Source organism: Muscardinus avellanarius (genome assembly GCF_963383645.1).
Source record: "Muscardinus avellanarius genome assembly, chromosome: 16".
NCBI classification, from domain to species: domain Eukaryota; kingdom Metazoa; phylum Chordata; class Mammalia; order Rodentia; family Gliridae; genus Muscardinus; species Muscardinus avellanarius.
The window spans coordinates 48,915,872-48,933,782 of NC_137802.1; the positions used below are offsets into that span (position 1 = coordinate 48,915,872).

A 17,911-nucleotide genomic window follows, 5' to 3' on the forward strand; every position below is an offset into this window, starting at 1 on the left:
AAGATGAGATGGAGGCTTTAAAAAGAGGGCAAGGACAGATGTAGAAGGAAATGGTGAAATCAGTGCAAAATAAAAAAAATGCTAGAATCACCTCAGTTGGGCAAATGAAGAGGATGTAAAGTATATTAATGTAGCAGACTATGCTGGGAAATATAATGAGACTGGGGAAGGCTGCTAAGAAACTAGACTATTTGCATGTTCAAGAACTTTCTCCAAGCCTGGCGTGGTGGTACACACTTGTAATCTCAGTACTTGGAAGGCTGAGACAGGAGGATCACAAGTTCACAGCCAGCCTCAGCTACTTAGTGAGGCCCTTCACAACTTAGTGAGTTAAAGAATAAAAATAGGGCTGTGCTTGGAGGTAGAATGCCCCTGGGTTCAGTCCCCAGTATTGGAAGAAAAAAAAAAAAAAAAAAAAAAAAGAAAAGGAACTTTCTCCAGAAACACTGCAATAATTGCAATAATTCCTCCTGGCAACCTGTTGATTTATGGCAACCAAATTGAGGGAATGAAACCAACTTTATTACTTACTTTAAATATCTTTTCTCTGTTCACTCGTTTTTCATAATAAAAGGCATATTCTGGAGTGGATAATAAATTAGACAAATGGACCAGTAAACGTTTCCTAAGGAAAATTTTTCTTACAATTAAGCTTTACTGAATTCTCAAACACATTCTAGAACCAGCCATAATGGCACACACCTATAATCCTAGTGACTTGGGAGGCTGCGGTCAGCCTCGGCAATTTAGAGAGGCCCTGTTGCGAAATAAAAAATAAAAAGGCCCTGGGTTCAATCCCCAGTAACACACACACACACACACACACACACACACACACACACACACACACCACAAAAATATGCATTCCAGAGGCTAAGACAAAAAACAGTAGGTTCAGACATCAGGACCCTTTGCACATCACCGAAACTTACCACGTAGTCCTAGTGCATTCATCAGCTGGTTTACATTCCAAACAGCATAAAGAATGTATTTTCTTCTAGGCCTTAACTTTCTTGAGAGCAAGGCTTCTGCCTGACACATACAAGCCAGTGCTACATCTCTGGACCTTTGCTCTTTCTCACTTGACTTTTGTTCTTGGCCCAGACAGGCTGAAATTGCCTTACTAGCAGGAAACAGCAGAGCAAGCCAATGGACCCATGTGTGGGCACACCCTTTGAATAGATAAAGAAGCATTTTCAAAAAATTTTTTTGTGATACTGGAGATTGAAACCAGGGACATTCTACCTCCGAGTTACACCCCAAGCCCTACTTTTTATTCTTTATTTTGAAACAGGGTCTCACTAAGTTGCGAAGGGCCTCACTAGCTGAGGCTGGCCGCAAACTGTGATCCTCCTGTCTCAGCTTCCCAAGTCCTGTGATTACAAGCGTGCATCACCACACCTGGCTCATTCTCAAGATTTTTGATGAACTGGTAAATAATAAGGTATTTGAAACTTCTAAGTAAATAAGTACCTTAATAGCCTCAATTCAGGCAATTAAAATCCACACTCACTAATCAATCCAGGTTTTATTATCAATTGTCAGATACTAAATATTCTTTTAGTTTTGTTTGGAAAAATCTGATTATTATCAACTATTATCTGGAATTGTGTGTTTGTATGTTTATTTCTGTGTGGGGGTATAGCCAGGAGAGTGAGTCTCACTTTGAAAAGTACCTTCCTGCTGGGCACAGCAGTGTGAGCCCACAGTCCCAGTTACTTGGGATGCTGAGGCATGAGGATCACTTAAGCCCAGGACTTGGATTAACCTGGGAAACAGACTGAGACCTCTATCACAAACAAACACACAAACACACACAACTCCGGGTAATCAGTAAAGAAGGGAAAGGAGGAATAAAAAAACAAATTTGAGCTTTTAAAGGGGCATAACAGAATTTAAAATACATTTAATATGATAAATGAGTAGTAATATAGACATTTGGGGCCCTTTCATCTGACTGCTTTCTACACCAACAGAGAAATAAATGAGATTTCATTCTTATCATATGTTGGTAGAACCAGTACCTACAACATAAAAAAAAGACTTTTAAAAATATGGATCATGCAAAAGATGATCTGAGATCAGGGTGGATTGCACATTCATATTCTAAAAGACCCATCCCCCTGAATCACACCTTATTAAAAAAAAATAAAGCCAGGCATGGTGGCACATGCTTGTAATCCCAGTACTTGGGAGGCTAAGACAGGAGGATCACAGTTTGCGGCCAGCCCCAGCAACTTAGTGAGGCATTCTACAACTTAGTAAGACCCCGTTTCAAAATAAAAAAATCAGGCTGGGGATGTAGCTCAGAGGTAGAATGCCCCTGGGTTCAATCCCCAGTAAACCCCCCCCCCCAAATTCATACAAGGTTGCTAACTTTGGGGTCTAGAAATATTTATATGCTTTAGAAATTTACTTTATTTCCTTCATCCTCTATGAATTTTTGGGGTGCTTCTCTGTCTCGGAGTCATGGGTACAGAATCTCTTCAACTCTGGTACTTGGTGCCCAAGCTAGGCTGAGACACTGAACTCTCTGCTCCGGGTAAAGATGTTCTTTTGGTTGCTTCAAGCCTTCACCTAGTTACTTTGATATTCCATTCAGAGGAAGTTTGGAATGGAAGAGAAATATGGTTGACATGCCTGGGTCCTTTGATATGACACCGTTAACCTTTATATATAGTATCCCTTATGAGTTGAAAAGGGAAGAAAAAGAGAAATGACTGGCTAGACTGCCATCTTTTCTAGCAGCATTCCTTCTAAAATAAATAAGCTCACAGACACAGGTCAGAGAGGCGAGTGATCACTCCTGGACTGTAGTGAATATATGATAATGATAATAAAAAATAATTAACATCAATGTCTGAGCTTGGGTGGTGGAGGCTTTGAAGCTCAGTTTCAGGTCTTCCATTTATTGTCTTCTACTCTTTACTAATTTACCTCCTTCCTTAATAAGTTAGTGGAGTTTGAAAGAAGTAAAAATGTGCAAGGGAAATAACTGGGGAGACCATGCAAATTATCATGTATCCTAAGACATAATAGAAACCAAAGGCAAAGTTTGTTTTCATCAAAATAGTTTTAGCTTGATTTCTTCTCATAACTTTTCTTGCTTTCATTAAAGTTTCCTTTCAGACTGGCAAAGATTCAGGCAGGGTCCCCTAATGGTAAAATTTAGAATTAAAAAAATATTTATTGATTTAATGTTTCTTTTAAAAATGTTTGATAATCCCAACTAATCATCCAAAATGCAAACTGTAAACACAACAGCAAAAGAGTAACATTTGAATGTGAGTAGACAGACTACGAACAGGTGACAGACTGAGCAAGAGTACAGAAGGAGCAATGGAGAATGGAAGACAGGTGCACAAGTGTGATACAGACAGTGATGATCTGAGTGAGTAAGTGATCACATTTGGGCCACAGTGATTTCAGTGCAGCCATTTAGGAAACCTCTGGGCCAAATACTAAAACACAGGCGGAATGGATGAGCCTTCTCTGTGAGCATGCTCAACATATTGGCATGGAAACAAGGAAGCAGAGAAACTGTAGTCATCTCACAATGGATAGCTACCATTTCTAGGATGCAAAGAAATTTTCTTTCTGGTCCCTGGATACATCATATATTGTTTTTCCATGCTTTCCTCGACCCTGGAGGACTGTAGTTACTGCTCCAAAATCCCCAAAGAAACCCCTTAACAAAATAAACCACAGTAGCAGTAACACTGGGTTTGCTGAAATGCCCCCTCCCTCTACCTTGGCCTATGAATTTCTTCTGGGCACATCCAACAGGAATGGTTAAGTGTTACCAATCCACTTCATAATGCCAGAACGAACTTTAGTCCCATGGTCATAGAGCTAGAGCGGATGGAGGTGAGGGTACGTAGGTGTATGTATGCATGGTTCTGGGGATCTGGACTCTGCCCTCACTTTGTAACCCTTGCTCAGAACACTGGGGTCGCTTCCACTGGAGAGACTCCACGATAATTCTAGAAGTGTCATTAAATACTCAGTTCACCAAGGTTGACCACCTCCATTGTCATAGGATGATGCAGCATCTGCAGAAGCGCTGTCTGCTGCCCCCTACTGATGGGGGTGGAGTGACAGGTGCGAAGTAGGCGTGGACTTTAATATTGGGTAAATGGGTCTGAAACAAGACAGAAACATTATTAGGAGAGAAGACCAAAACAGAAAGAACAACGATGCTTCTCAGAAATACCACTGAGGTGCTGAATGGACATGAAAGCAGAGCTGAGGCTGAGCATTAGTTAGGGTGTGTAGAGACCTGGGTTCTACCATGTTCCATCCTATGCTGTGCTAAATAACCAAATCAACTCACATAATTTTGGTACCTGTTTTTACAGTAAGAAGACTGGGGAAATACATCATACTAACTTCTTACCTGTCTCAAAAGAGATTTCCAGAAGAAGCTATGCAAGCTTAAAAATAATGATTTTTTTTTTCCAAGTTGTTTTGGATAATGTCTTTGTCTTGTATTCAAAAAGAAAAACAAGCCAGCATGGTGGTGCATGTCATGTGTGTAATCCCAGCTCGGGGGAGGCTGAGACAGGAGGATCGTGCAGGTTCGAAGGCAGCCTCAGCTATTTAGTGAGGCTCTCAGCAACTTAGTGAGACCCTGTTCCAAATAAAATATAAAACAGGTCTGGGAGTGCTCAGAGGTAGAAAGCCTCTGGGTTCCATCCCTAGTACCCTCCTCCTCCCAAAGAGAAAACCTATCTTTTTAAACAACGTACTTATTATAGTCTATACTAGTATCTCTGAATGCCTACTATGTTTAAGGAAATAAGTTACTTAACAAGTAAGAGGGGTATAAAGATGGTAAAGATATGAACTCTTTGGGGAGTTCATAGTCTAAATTAAAGTGGAAAACTGCTAAAGGACTTGAAGAACAGATAATAAACCATCTTCTGAGGATTCAGACAGCAAGGAAGGTCCAGGAAACTTAGTATAAGAGGCTCTGGTTAACTTATGGCTCTCTGCTCTTTTGTTGCAACTTTCCTCACTGCAATTACATTCTCAGTTCTCCCCATCTGAAGGAGGAGGAACTGAAATCAACTAGAACTCAAGGCCTCATGCAGCTTTATTTGCTCAAGGCCATATGGTCAACATGAATTTTTTAGAGGCTGTGGTAAGGGCCTAACTAAGCATGGTGCCTCTCCTCTAGCAGGTATGAAGCAGATGTTTCAATAAATGTCTCTTAAGCTGAATAAAATATAGATTCATCCAGCTTTTTATTACTTCCTTGCTGACAACCTGAATTCTAGTCATTTGTCTATATGTAAAGTCTCTCTACAATGGAGTATGGTACCTAAAGAAAAGGCACCTGATTTATACTTTTTTTGTCGGTCTGAGGATGGAACCCAGGGGCATTTGACCTTCAAGGTACACCCCCTGGCCTATTTTTTATTCTTTAATTTGAAACAGGGTTTCACTGAGTTGCAGAGCGCCTCACTAAGTAGCTGAGGCTGTCTGCAAACCATGATCCTCCGGTCTCAGCCTCCTGAATGCTGGGATTACAAGTATGCACCGCCATGCTGGGCTACACTCCCAAACCTATTTTATATTTTTATTTGGAAACAGGGTCTCTTAAGCCACCAAGGGGCTTCAAACCTGCGCGATCCTCCTGTCTCTGCCTCCCAAGCACCAGGATTACAAGTGTGCACCACCACGCCCGGCTTGATTTCTTCTTCTTCTTCTTCTTCTTTTTTTTTTTTGGTGGTACTGGGGTTCCTGGAAGCCCTTCTACCTCTGGGCTACACTCCCAGACCTATTTTTTTATATTTGGAAACGGGGTCTCTTAAGCCAGCGCGGCTGGCTTCAAACCTACGCGATCCTCCTGTCTCTGTCTCCCAAGCGTGGGGATTACAAGCGTGCACCAGCACGCCCAGCGATTTATTCTTTAAAAAAAAAAAGAAAAAAAAAGTACCCTAGAAAAAGGGTTTTATGTAAAGAGAAAAAAAGTGAATTCATAAATCCCATTTAACCAAACATTTTATATTATTCCTTTCTTTGAGGATAAAAATTTGGCATGTTCTTGTTCTGACTGTGGGGATATGATTAAGCCCTGGACATAAATGAAAACACTAGGATGAGAAGAGACCCACTTTTCCTTTCAGTGGGTTTTTCCTACTAAATTTCCATCTGGAACCACAGGGAAAAGCTATATACCCTTATGTTTGGTTTCCATTTTTTCTATTTTCTAAATATCCAAGTAAATATAAAAATCAAAGGAATATAAATCTGAAAACAAAAGAAAGAAAAGGTGCTGAGAACACGAGAGCTGGAGAGATACAGCAGCCATCTTTACCCTGAGTCTCTTGATCCCCGCCCGTGTGATTTGCTGGCAGTCATAGAGTTCTATCCGCTCAAGGCTGTGACAGCTCTTCAAGTGCTCCAGGGATGCGTCTGTGATTAGTGGGCAGTTGTCCAGCTCAATCACCTCCAGCTGGTCATGGGCGCAGGCCCCATTCCCTAGGTGACGAATTCCGTCATCTGTGATCAGCTCACAGTGAGATAGACTCTGTGGCCAAATAGAGCAAGAATATTTTGAAATATCTTCTGACATTCCTCTATCCAGAGACTTGTGTAAAGTCAGAAAGGAAAGCATTCTAGTTTGATTTTGATGAATATGGAGCCATTACTATTATCAATGTGTGCTGAAATGAAGAATGCAAAATAGGGTTTCTGGGGTTCTGCTTTTGGCAATCAACAACTGACATTTTTATCTTTTGGTACTGGAGATTGAGCCCAGGGGTATTCTACCTCTAAGCTACACCCCCAGCCCAATTTTTTTTTTTTTTTTTTTTTTTTTTTTGCAATACTAGGGATGGAACCCAGGGGCATCCTACCTCCGAGCTGCCCACAACCCTATTTTTATTTTTTATTTTGAAACAGGGTTTCACTGAACTGCAAAGGGCCTCATTAAGTAGCCGAGGCTGTCTGTGAACCATGATCCTCCTGTCTCAGCCTCTCAAATGCTGGGATTACAGGTGTACGCCACCACGTTCGGATTATTCTTTATTTTTGAAACAGGGTCTAAGTTGGGGAGGGGCCTCACTAAGTAGCTGAGGCTGGCCACGAACCTCAATCCTATCTCAGTCTCCCAAATAGTAGGACAAGAAGCATGTACTACCCTGCCTGCACTGCCCCTAGCCCTACTTTTCATTCTTTTTTTTTTTTTTTTTTTTTGTGGTACTGGGGATGGAACCCAGGGGCACTGTACCTCTGTTTTACACTCTCAGCCCTATTTTTTAGTGTTTTTGTTTTTTGAAACAAGGTCTCACTGAGTAGCTGAGGCTGTCCTCGAACAGCGATCCTCCGGTCTCCACCTCCTGAATGCAGGGATTACAAGCATGTACTACTGCGCCCGTCTTCTACTTTTTATTCTTTAAAACAGGGTCTAAGTTGTGAAGGGCTTCACGAAGTACCTGAGGTTGGGCGCAAACCTGTGATCTTCTTGTCTCATCCTCCTAAGTACTGGGTAAACACATAAAATTTCGAAAGTAAAACTCACCAATACTTGTAGTCGAGGACAGTGTATAGAAAGTTGGATTAATGTGCTATCTGTTATCTGAAAGAAACAAAAGTTTATTTTAGGTATAATTCCAAATAAAAATATGGGTTACTCCATCCTTTTTTTTTTGGTACTAGGGATAGAACCCAGGGCAATCTACCTCTGAGTTACATCCCCACCCCTTATTTATTTATTCATTTATCTATTTATTTTTGTGGTGCTGGGTAATGAACCCAGAGGTATTGTATCTGAGCTATATTCCCAACCCTATTATTTATTTATTTATTTAATTTATTATTTATGGTACTGGGGATTGAATCTACAGACATTCTACCTCCAAGCTATACCCCAGCCCTTTTTATTTTTATCTTTTTTATTGGTGCACTGTATTCATACATCATAGTGGGATACAAAAAAACTTTTGTAGACATACATGCACACATTGCCCAGTCATCCCCCACCCGATCCCCACCCCATTCCCTCCCCATCCCTCCTTCCCATGCTTGGCTTAGTGGTTGACATCTAGTATTATAGCAATTTATCCAAAATAATCTCACATAACAGTTTCATTTGTCTGATACCAAGCTTTTGATAACTTAAAGATAACATTTCAATATTTCTTTTTGCTTTCTTTCTTACCAGAGAATATTTTTTTCTTTTTTTTTTTTTAGGTGAAACTATCATATATTTATATATTTATTTTTCAGAGAAAAATCTATCCTAATATGGAATATGGACTCTAGATACCCAAAACGATCTCGAAAAAGAACAAAGCTAGAAGATATATATTTCTGATTTCAAACCATATAAAGCTACAATAATTGAAACAGTGTAGTACTGTTCTAAAGGCAGATATATAAACCATTGGAGTTAAATAAAAGCCTAGAGCTAAATTCTTCCATATATTATCAAGTTATTTTTGACAAGGTTTCCACAAACATTTGGTGGAGGAAATAATAATCTTTTAACTAAATATTGTTGAAAAATAATAATTACATGAAAAAGAATAAAACTGGACCCTTACCTAATCCCATATACAAATATTAACTCAAAATAGATAAAAGACCTAAATATAAATCTTAAGACTATAAACTTTTAGAAGAAAATCTGGGTCATAAAACCTCACAACAGTGAAATTGGCAGTGATTTCTTGGATATGATTTCAATGGCACAGGCAACAGAAGAGTATACAAACTCCCTAAAAAATAAAAAAAATATTGTATATCCAAAGACAATGTAAACAGAGTTAAAAGTTACTGATAGAATGGGATAAAATATTTCCAAATGCTATATCTAAAGGTATATTAATATTCCAACTAGAAATGCTAAAAATTAACAACAATAAGAGCAAACAATACAATTTAGAGATAGGTAAAAGACTAACATAAATAATGAATCTCCACAGATAACCAATCTTAGTTGTCTGTTGGAGAGAAAATCTTGTTTCTCTGGTTCTGGTGTGTGTTACCTATTTCTTCTTTGTAGTTAATCTCTTTAAGTATTTTCTCTAGCGCTGGTTTTGAAGACATAAATTCCTTCAGTTTCTGTTTGTCATCGAAGCTTCTTATTTCCCCATCTAATTTGATAGAAAGTTTTGCTGGGTAGGAAATTTTTGGCTGGAAGTTGTTTTCTTTCAGAGTTTGGAATATGTTACTCCAAGCCCTTCTGGCTCTCATGACTTGGTTTGGGAAGTCTGGAGTGATTCTAATTGGTTTGCCTCTGAATGTCACTTGGCCCTTTGTTTTTGTTGCCTTTAAGATTCTCTGCTCGGCTTCCACATTGGTCATTTTGACAATTATGTGGTGTGGGGATCCTCTTCTCCGATCCTGTCTAAAGGGAGTTCTATAAGTTTCCTGGACCTCTGTATCGAGCTCTTGCTCTATGTTTGGAAAATTTTCTGCTATTACTTCCTTGAAGAGATTGTTGATCCCTTTGGTTTCACCTTCTTTTCCCTCCTCTATTCCAATTATTCTTAGGTGAGCTCTCTTAAAATGGGCCTATATTTCTTCAATGTCAGATTCCTGCTGTCGGATATTTTTTTTCTAGATTAGAAACTATGCGTTCATTTTTGGATTGATCATCTTCTAAGAGCGAGATTCTATTCTCCATGTGGTCTAATCGGTTGTTTATACTTTGAATTGAGGCCTTTACTTCATTAATTGCATTCTTTATCTCTTTTTGGCTCTCTCTGAATTCTTTTCGAAACACCTCTATTATTTCTACAGTTATTTTCCTGATTTGATCTTCTAGAAATCTCTGAATTTCTGTTTTATCGGGTTCTGATGTGGGGTTGTGGGCATTCATTGCTCCACTGTTATTCCTCTTTCCCATGATTTAGGAAGTTTGTGCCTTCTCTGGGTTCTTCCCTTGGGTCACTATGACTTCACTTAAGATGCTCTGGATCTCGAGTCTGTATCTCAGACTCCACTACTCCTTTATTGGGTTGTATCACAGAGTCTCAGACCCAGGAAGTCAATCGAGGCTGCTTTAGACCATGGGGGTTGCCAGGTTGGGCGTTCTCCTATGGTGTGCTATCTCTGCCACCGCTACTCCCCCACTGGGTCAAGTCCCTGGGAGTGTAGTACTGGGATTTCTCCTCTGGGGCCCACAATTTGACTCACTGTTGTTGAGTATGCAGATGGAGCTGTAGTGGACTCAGTGAATTTGCTGCTGCTGCCGCCGGTGGCAATATGGCGCTGTTGCCACGCCCTCGGCCGTGAGGCTGGCGTATTTCTTCTCTGGTTTTGAGCTCCGCTCTGAGTCCCTGCAGTGTGTGCTGAGCTCAGCCACTGGGAGCTTTAGATGCTCCCTGCGCCAAAAAATCTGCCAAATCCCGCCTAGCTGTTCTGCAGCGGTTCACCTCGGCTCACTGTCCGCCGCTTCTCTCTGGAGCCTGGTGGGCTGTTGAGTGCGTTGGTCTGTAGCCGTAACTGTCCGGTAAACTCGCCGCTGCCGCTGGCAGTAAGGCGCTGTTGCCGTCTCCTCGGGCATGAGGCCAGCGTATCTCCTCTGTGGCTCTGAGCTCCGTTCTGCGTCCCCCTCCTCTCTGGGGCTGGCGCTACAAGGAAAGATGGAGCCTGCCGCTCCGTGCCGCGGCTCCAGCCGCAGCACTGCAGTCTGTTTTTTTTTCTGGTGTCCCGTTTTTCCAGCCCTCTTTTTCTCTGTCCTTTGTAATTACATTTTTTTGTTTCTCTGGTGATGGTGTTTTCTGGCTATGAAAGGTGCTGATTTTGTGGTAATAGAGATTGGTTGTTAGCAGGGCTCTTAAGCCCGGCTTTTCTCAGTCGCCATCTTCCCGGAAGTCCCCTTTTTATTTTTTATTCTGAGGGTCTCAATAAATTGCAGAGTGCCCCATGAGGTTGCTGAGGCTGGCCTTGTGCCCTGCTACCCAGCCCTACACACACACACACACACACACACACACACACACACACACACACACACACACACACGTGCTGGGAATTGAACCATTGAGCCCAAGGATATTCTACCTCCAAGCTAAACCCCTAGTCCAGTCCTGTCCTTTCCTTTCCTTTCCTTCCTTTCTTTCTTTCTTCCCCCCCCCCCCTCTCTCTCTCTCCCCCCCCCTCTCTCTTTCACTGGGGATGGACCTAGGGGCACTGTACCTTTGACATACACCCCAATCCTATTTTTTAGTCTTTTTTTATTTTTGAAACAGGGTCTCACTGAGTTGTGAAGGGCCTTGCTAAGTAGCTGAGGTTGCCTGTGAATCGTGATCCTCCAGTCTCAGCCTCCTGAATGCTGGGATTACAAACTTGTTCCACCATGCCCAGCCTATTTTTATTTTTTAATTGGAAACAGGCTAAATTGCTGAGGCTGGCCTTGAACCTGGGATCCTCCTGTTTCCAACTCCTACGTACTGGGATTACAGATGTGCACCACCCAACTTTGCTTAAAATTTTATTTTGAAGTGGGGACTTGCTAAATTGTAATACTGACCTACAACTCTGGAAAGGACACAGAAGACACTTAGGCATGTGCAAGTGATACGTGTGTGTGTGTGTGTGTGTGTGTGTGTGTGTGTGTGTATATATATATTATTTTTTTCGGTACTGAGAATTGAACTCAGGAACATTCTACCTCCAAGCTAAACCCCTAGCCCCATTTCTTTTTTCCTTTTACTTGAAACAGGGTCTCACTAGTTGTGGGGGGCTTACCAAGTAGCTGTGGCTGGCTACAAACCTGCAATCCTCCTATTTCAGCCCAAGTACAGGGATTACAAGTATGCTCCACAAAGCCTGGCAAGTAGGTATATTTTAATTTATAAGAATTAAAGGTATTGGCTGAGCGTGGTGACACACACTTGTAATCCCAGCATTTGGGAGGCTGAGACATGAGGACTGTGGTTCGCAGACAGCCTCAACTGTTTTTTAGTGAGGCCCTTTGCAACTCAATGAGACCCTGTTTTAAAATTAAAAAATAAAAAAAAATTGGCTGGGAGTGTAGCTCGGAGGGTAGAATGTCCCTGGGTTCCATTCCCAGTACTGCAAAAAAAAAAAAAATAAATAAATAAATAAAAAATAAATAAATAAAATAAAAAAAATAAAGGCAATGAGCAAGTTGGGCATGGAAGTGTACACCTGTAATCTCAGTACTTAGGAGGCTGAGACAGGTTCAAAAATAAAAATAAAATACTGCTTGCTGGGATGTAGCTTGAAGATAAAATGCCCCTAGGCTCAATCCCTAGTACTTGGGAGGCTAAGGCAGTAGGATTGTAGGTTTGAGGACAGCCTCAGCAACTTAGTGAGGCTCTCAGCAAAGTAGTGAGACCCTGTTTCCAAGTCAAAAATAAAATAGGACTGGGGGTATAACCAAGAGGTAGAAGGCCCCTGGGTTCTACTTCTAGTAACATACACACACACACACACACACACACACACACACACACACAGTGCTAAGTAGTATCTGGACAACTAATTTATTTGTGGTACTGGGAATAAACCCCGGGTGATTCTACATCCAATCTAGACCCCCAGACCTTTTCATTTTTGTTTTGAATCAGGGTCTCACTAGATTGCTAATAGTCTTGCTAAACTGGCTGATCTTGAACCTGTTTCCCTCCTGTCTCAGTCTCCCAAGTACTGGGATTTCAAGGCATATGCCACCCTACCCAGCTTCAAAAATCTTAAAACTGAGCCAGACATGGCAGTATACGCTGTAATCTCAGCATTCAGAAGGTTGAGAAAGGAGGATCATGGGTTGTGGCCACCCTCAGCAGCTTAGTGAGGTCCTTTGCAACTCAGTGAGACCCTGTTTCAAAATAAAGAATAAGCCGGGCGTGGTGGCGCACGCTTGTAATCCCCGCGCTTGGGAGGCAGAGACAGGAGGATCGCGCAGGTTCGAAGCCAGCCGCGCGCGCTGGTTTATGAGACCCTGTTTCCAAAATAAAAATGTAAAAATAGGTCTGGGAGTGTAGCCCAGAGGTAGAAGGGCTTCCAGGAACCCCAGTACCACCAAAAAAAAAAATAATAATAATAAAATAAAGAATAAAAATTAGGGCTGGGGATGTAGCTCGGAGGTAGATTGCTCCTGGGTTCCATCCCTAGTACTGCAAAAACAAAAACTTAAATTAGTTAAAAAAACAAAAAGATTTTTGGTAAGGAGTTCAGTAGGATTGAGTTAGAGTCAGGCCTCCAGAGCTAATGATGTAAGGAATCCAGGGTTCAGTTAAGTTAAAAGAGAGCCATGTTATAGATCAGTGTGATAGGATTTTAAGTATTTACTAGTATTATAACTCTAGTAATAATACTATTATTATAATAGTTATAATACTAGTTATAATACTAGTATAGTATAATACTAGGTTATATTATATTATACTGTATTATAACTAGATATTATTACTAGTATTATAGTATAATACTAGTATTATAACTCCTTTCCCCCTTTTATAATGGGACTATAGCAGCGTACCAGCCTTTGCAGCCTAAACATCTGGGTATCCATTATAATGGTAACCTGATTGATGGCACGTATTTTCACATATCTTTTTTTGTGTGCGTGGTGCTGAGAATTGAACCTAGGGACATTTTACCTTTAAGCTACATCTCCAGCCCTATTTTATTTTGAAACCAGGTCTCATTAAGTTGCTGATCATAGTTCTGTGTGTGTGTGTGTGTGTGTGTGTGTGTGTGTGTGTGTGTGTGTAAACTGAACCCAGGGACATTCTACCTCTAAGCTACACCCCCAGTCCTATTTTATTTTTATTTTATTTTTTATTTCTTGCAGTACTGGGGATGGAACCCAGGGGCATTATACCTACAAGCTATACCCCCAGTCCTATTTTCTATTCTTTATTTTGAAACAGCGTCTCACTGAGTTGCAAAGGGCCTAAGTAGCTGAGGCTGTCTGCGAACTGCAATCCTACTGTCTCAGCCTCTAAATTGCTGAGACTACAAGCGTGAGACACCATGCCTGGCTCTATTTTCATTTTGAAACAGACAGGGTCTCGTTAAGTTGCAGAGGACCTTACTAAGTCTCTAAGGCTGGCTGTGAACCTGCAACTCTCCTGTCTCAGCTTCCCAAGAACATGGATTACAAGCATGTACAACCACCCCCAGCTCAAATCCACAATCTTACCTGAACACATTCTTCCAGGTCCATCTTTTCAAGTTCATGGCAATTCTATAAAGTACAAAACCAAACAATACAGTAAAAGTATTTTTCTTTTTTTTCAATACTGGGGATGGAATCCAGAGACATTCTACCTCCGAGCTACACCCCCAGCCCTATTTTTTATTCTTTATTTTGAAACAGGGTCTCACTGAGCTTCAAAGGGCCTCATTAAGCAGCTGAGGCTGTCTGTGCACTGTGATTCTCCTGTCTCAGCCTCCAAATACTGGGGTTATAAGCATGCACCACCACCCTCAGAAAACATGAGAAAACTTTTAGGTCAGAAAACTAAGAGGTAACACTAATTATACTGTTGAAATCTTAAGTGTTTCAAGGTTGGTATAATTTTCTCATTCCACTGGTTACACATTTAAAATGCTTTGATCACAGTAAAATTTCTCAATTATTCCACATTTAAATATCTAACAACATCTTGTAAGTCCAAGGGAATAAATGTGTTGATTATGAACACCATTATTACATAGTGATTTATAAGTCATTTCAAATATTAAAATCCTCAGGAGCCAGGCGTGGTGGCACACACTTGTAATCCCAGTACTCAGGAGGGTGAGATGGGGATTGTACAGGTTCAAAGCCAGCCTCAGCTACTGAGTGAGGCTCTCAGTAACTTAGTGAGACCCTGTTTCCAAATAAAATATAAAATAGGTCGGGAGTATAAACTGGAGTTAAGAGGCCCCCGGACCCCACCCCCAGGACCACAAAAACAAAAAACAAAATATCCTAAAGCTTCTCCATTTAAAACCATGCTCACATTTCTTTCAACATTATTTTCACTCACTATTCACTTATCAAAAAGTTTCTTTCATAAAGCACCAGGAAGTCCCTGCTTAATTTATCATCTTAGAAAACTGAAGAACTAGCCAGGCGTGGTGGTGCATGCTTGTAATCCCAGCATTTGGGAGGCTGAGACAGGAGGATAGTGGTTCGCTGACAGCCTCAGGTATTTAGTGAGGCCCCAGTGAAACCCTGTTTCAAAATAAATAATAACAAATAGGAGCCCAAATGCCAGCATTCGGGAGGCTAAAACCAGAGGATCGCTGTTCGTGGACAGCCTCAGCTACTTAAGTGAGGCCCTCCACAACTTAGCGAGACCCTGTTTCAAAATAAAGAATAAGAAATGGGGCTGGGGATGTTGCTCAGAGGTAGAATGCCCCTGGGTTCCATCCCCAGAACTGCAAAAAAAATTAAAACAAAACAAAACAAACAGAACAAAAAACAAAAAAACCCACACACAAACAAACAAAAAAAACCCCTGAAGAACTAAGCCGGGCATGGTCATGCATGCTTGTAATCCCACTTGGGAGGCTGAGACAGGAGGATCGCACAAGTTCAAAGCCAGACTCAGCTACTTAGTGAGACCTTGTCTCCAAATAAAGTATAAAATAGGTATGGGAGTATAGCCCGGAGGTAGAAAAGTCCCTGGGTTCTACCCCTAGTAACACCCCCCCAACACACACATGGGGGGGAAAAAAACTGAAGAACTCAAGTCTCAAGGAGTATCAATAAGTAAATGCTTTGCATTTCCAGAGCAGCTTGTATTCTTACTGGCACCAGGAGGTCCACAGCTATAGCATGAGAATGCTCAGGAAGACTAGCTACAGAGGAAGTACCCCCAATTCTGCTGTTATGCTAGCTATGCTTCCCTTGCTGCCCCTTCTCCTTCTCCTTCTTCCCCTCCCCCTCCTCCTCCTTCGTGCTGGGGATGGAACCTAGGGGTGTTCTATCTCTGAGCTACACCTCCAGTACTATTTTATTTTTTATTTGGAAACATGAAACTCTTGCTAAGTTCCTGAGAACCTTGCTAAATTGCTGAGGCTTACCTCCAACCTACAATCCTCCTGTCTCAGCCTCTCAAATACTGGCATCACAGGCATGTGCCACCACACCCAGCTCTGCTCAGTCTTCTGAAATAAAAATCCCAAACACACAGAAACAAACTCATGGAACCTGGAATAAATACTTACCCTGGCCAAAGTGGTAAAGCCCACATCTGTTAATTGTGAACATCTTGCTACTTCTAATATTCTGTTAAAAAAAAAAAGTGAAAGTCAGGCTCTTGGTCCCTGAAAACTAGGTTTTATAAAAACAGCAAGATTTAAGAAAACTATTTCCTATTCTCTAAGGATTTCATAATGTAGAGCAACATTAACAGCTAAGCAAGTCTGTATACAGATCCTGCCATTTATTTTTTGTGGAGTCATCGTAAAGTGGTTCTGTAAATACCACATTTCAGGGTGATGCAATCAAAGAACACAGAGGAATATAACTGAAGCTTGTAGTTAATGCCAAAATGCATTAAAAGCCTTCTTGATGGCATACTGCTTACCCCCAGAGGGCAGCCTGCGCCTAGAAAACAAAGGAAATGGAGATAAATACTCTATTTCAGTTAATCTGTTGCTGAAGTAAGTTATTTTCTTTCCATCTTACATGTAGGTTCACTCAGATTTAAATAGCTTTCTAAAACTGCAATGAAGGGACTACTTAATTACAGGTGTGTCCCAAATAGGAAATTCCATTTTTTGGGGGGTGGTACTAGGGATGGAACCCAGGGGCATTCTACCTCTGAGCGACACTCCCAGCCCTATTTTTTTATTTTTTATTTTGAAACAGGGTCTCAGACTCAGTGAGATGCAAAGGGCCTCACTAAGTACCTGAGGCTGACTTTGAACCTGCAAAATCTCTCAGCCTTCCAAATACTGGGATTACAAGCATCCGCCACCACGCCCGGCTTTATTCTTTTTCTTCTTTTCTTTTTTTGTGGTACTAGGGATGGAACCCAGGGGCATTCTACCTCTGAGAAACACCCCCAGCCCTATATTTTAATCCTTTATTTATTATTATTATTATTATTATTATTATTATATTATTATTATTATTATTATTTTTGGTGGTACTGGGGTTCCTGGAAGCCCTTCTACCTTCGGACTACACTCCCAGACCTATTTTTACATTTTTATTTGGAAACAGGGTCTCCTAAGCCAGCGCGCGTGGCTGGCTTCGAACCTGCGCAATCCTCCTGTCTCTGCCTCCCAAGCGCGGGGATTACAAGCGTGCGCCACCACGCCTGGCATCTCTAATCCTTTATTTTTTGAAACACGGTCTCACTGAGTTACAAAGGGCCTCTCTAAGTAGCCGAGGCTGTCCATGAACCGCAATTCTCCAGTTTCAGCCTCCTGAGATTACAAGTGTGCGCCACCACACCCAGCTTGGCCTTATTTTTTATTTTCAAACAGGGTCTCATTAAGTTGAAGAGGGTCTCACTAAGTTGCGGAGGACCTCACTAAGTTGCTGAGGCTAGCCATGAACCTGCAACCCTATTGTCACAGCCTCCCAAGCACTGGGATTACAAACATGGGCCACCACGTCTGGCTTTTTGAAATTCCATAGTAATGAAGGCTTCCTGCCTCCTTCCACAGGCTCCTGGGGAGGTTCATTGGAGAGGGAAGCTGGGCTGCCAGCCACTCTCATATCCACCAATGTAAATACCAACCACAGGACTGAGGAAATGAAAGTAGCTCTTTTCTGTGAAATGTCTGGTGACACCTGTATACTGTACAATAGTACCAACAAATATTTACCTGCTTGTTTATAAGTTATTACCACAGTAAAAAAAAAAAAAAAGCTCAAGTACAATAAATCAACTGAAAAGTAACTAGAAATGCATTCTGTAATCAATGGGAGAGCATGAATTGACTGAAATACAACTTTTGGTACTGGGGATGGAACCCA

General features: G+C 41.3%; 1 protein-coding gene across 4 annotated transcripts in view; it reads right to left on the reverse strand.

The window, feature by feature from the left end:
• Positions 1–4,033: 4,033 nt before the first annotated feature.
• The window catches only part of FBXL20 (F-box and leucine rich repeat protein 20), a gene marked incomplete at both ends in the record, with an annotated part of 102,115 nt that continues 88,237 nt past the window's right edge, over positions 4,034–17,911 (reverse strand). For all 4 annotated transcript variants that reach the window (XM_080712525.1, XM_080712524.1, XM_080712523.1 and 1 more), the window contains 5 exons: positions 4,034–4,141; positions 6,323–6,535; positions 7,529–7,585; positions 14,129–14,173; positions 16,147–16,207. In XM_080712525.1, the coding sequence (XP_080568651.1) occupies positions 4,034–4,141; positions 6,323–6,535; positions 7,529–7,585; positions 14,129–14,173; positions 16,147–16,207 (484 nt within the window). The remainder of the gene's footprint in view (positions 4,142–6,322; positions 6,536–7,528; positions 7,586–14,128; positions 14,174–16,146; positions 16,208–17,911) is intronic.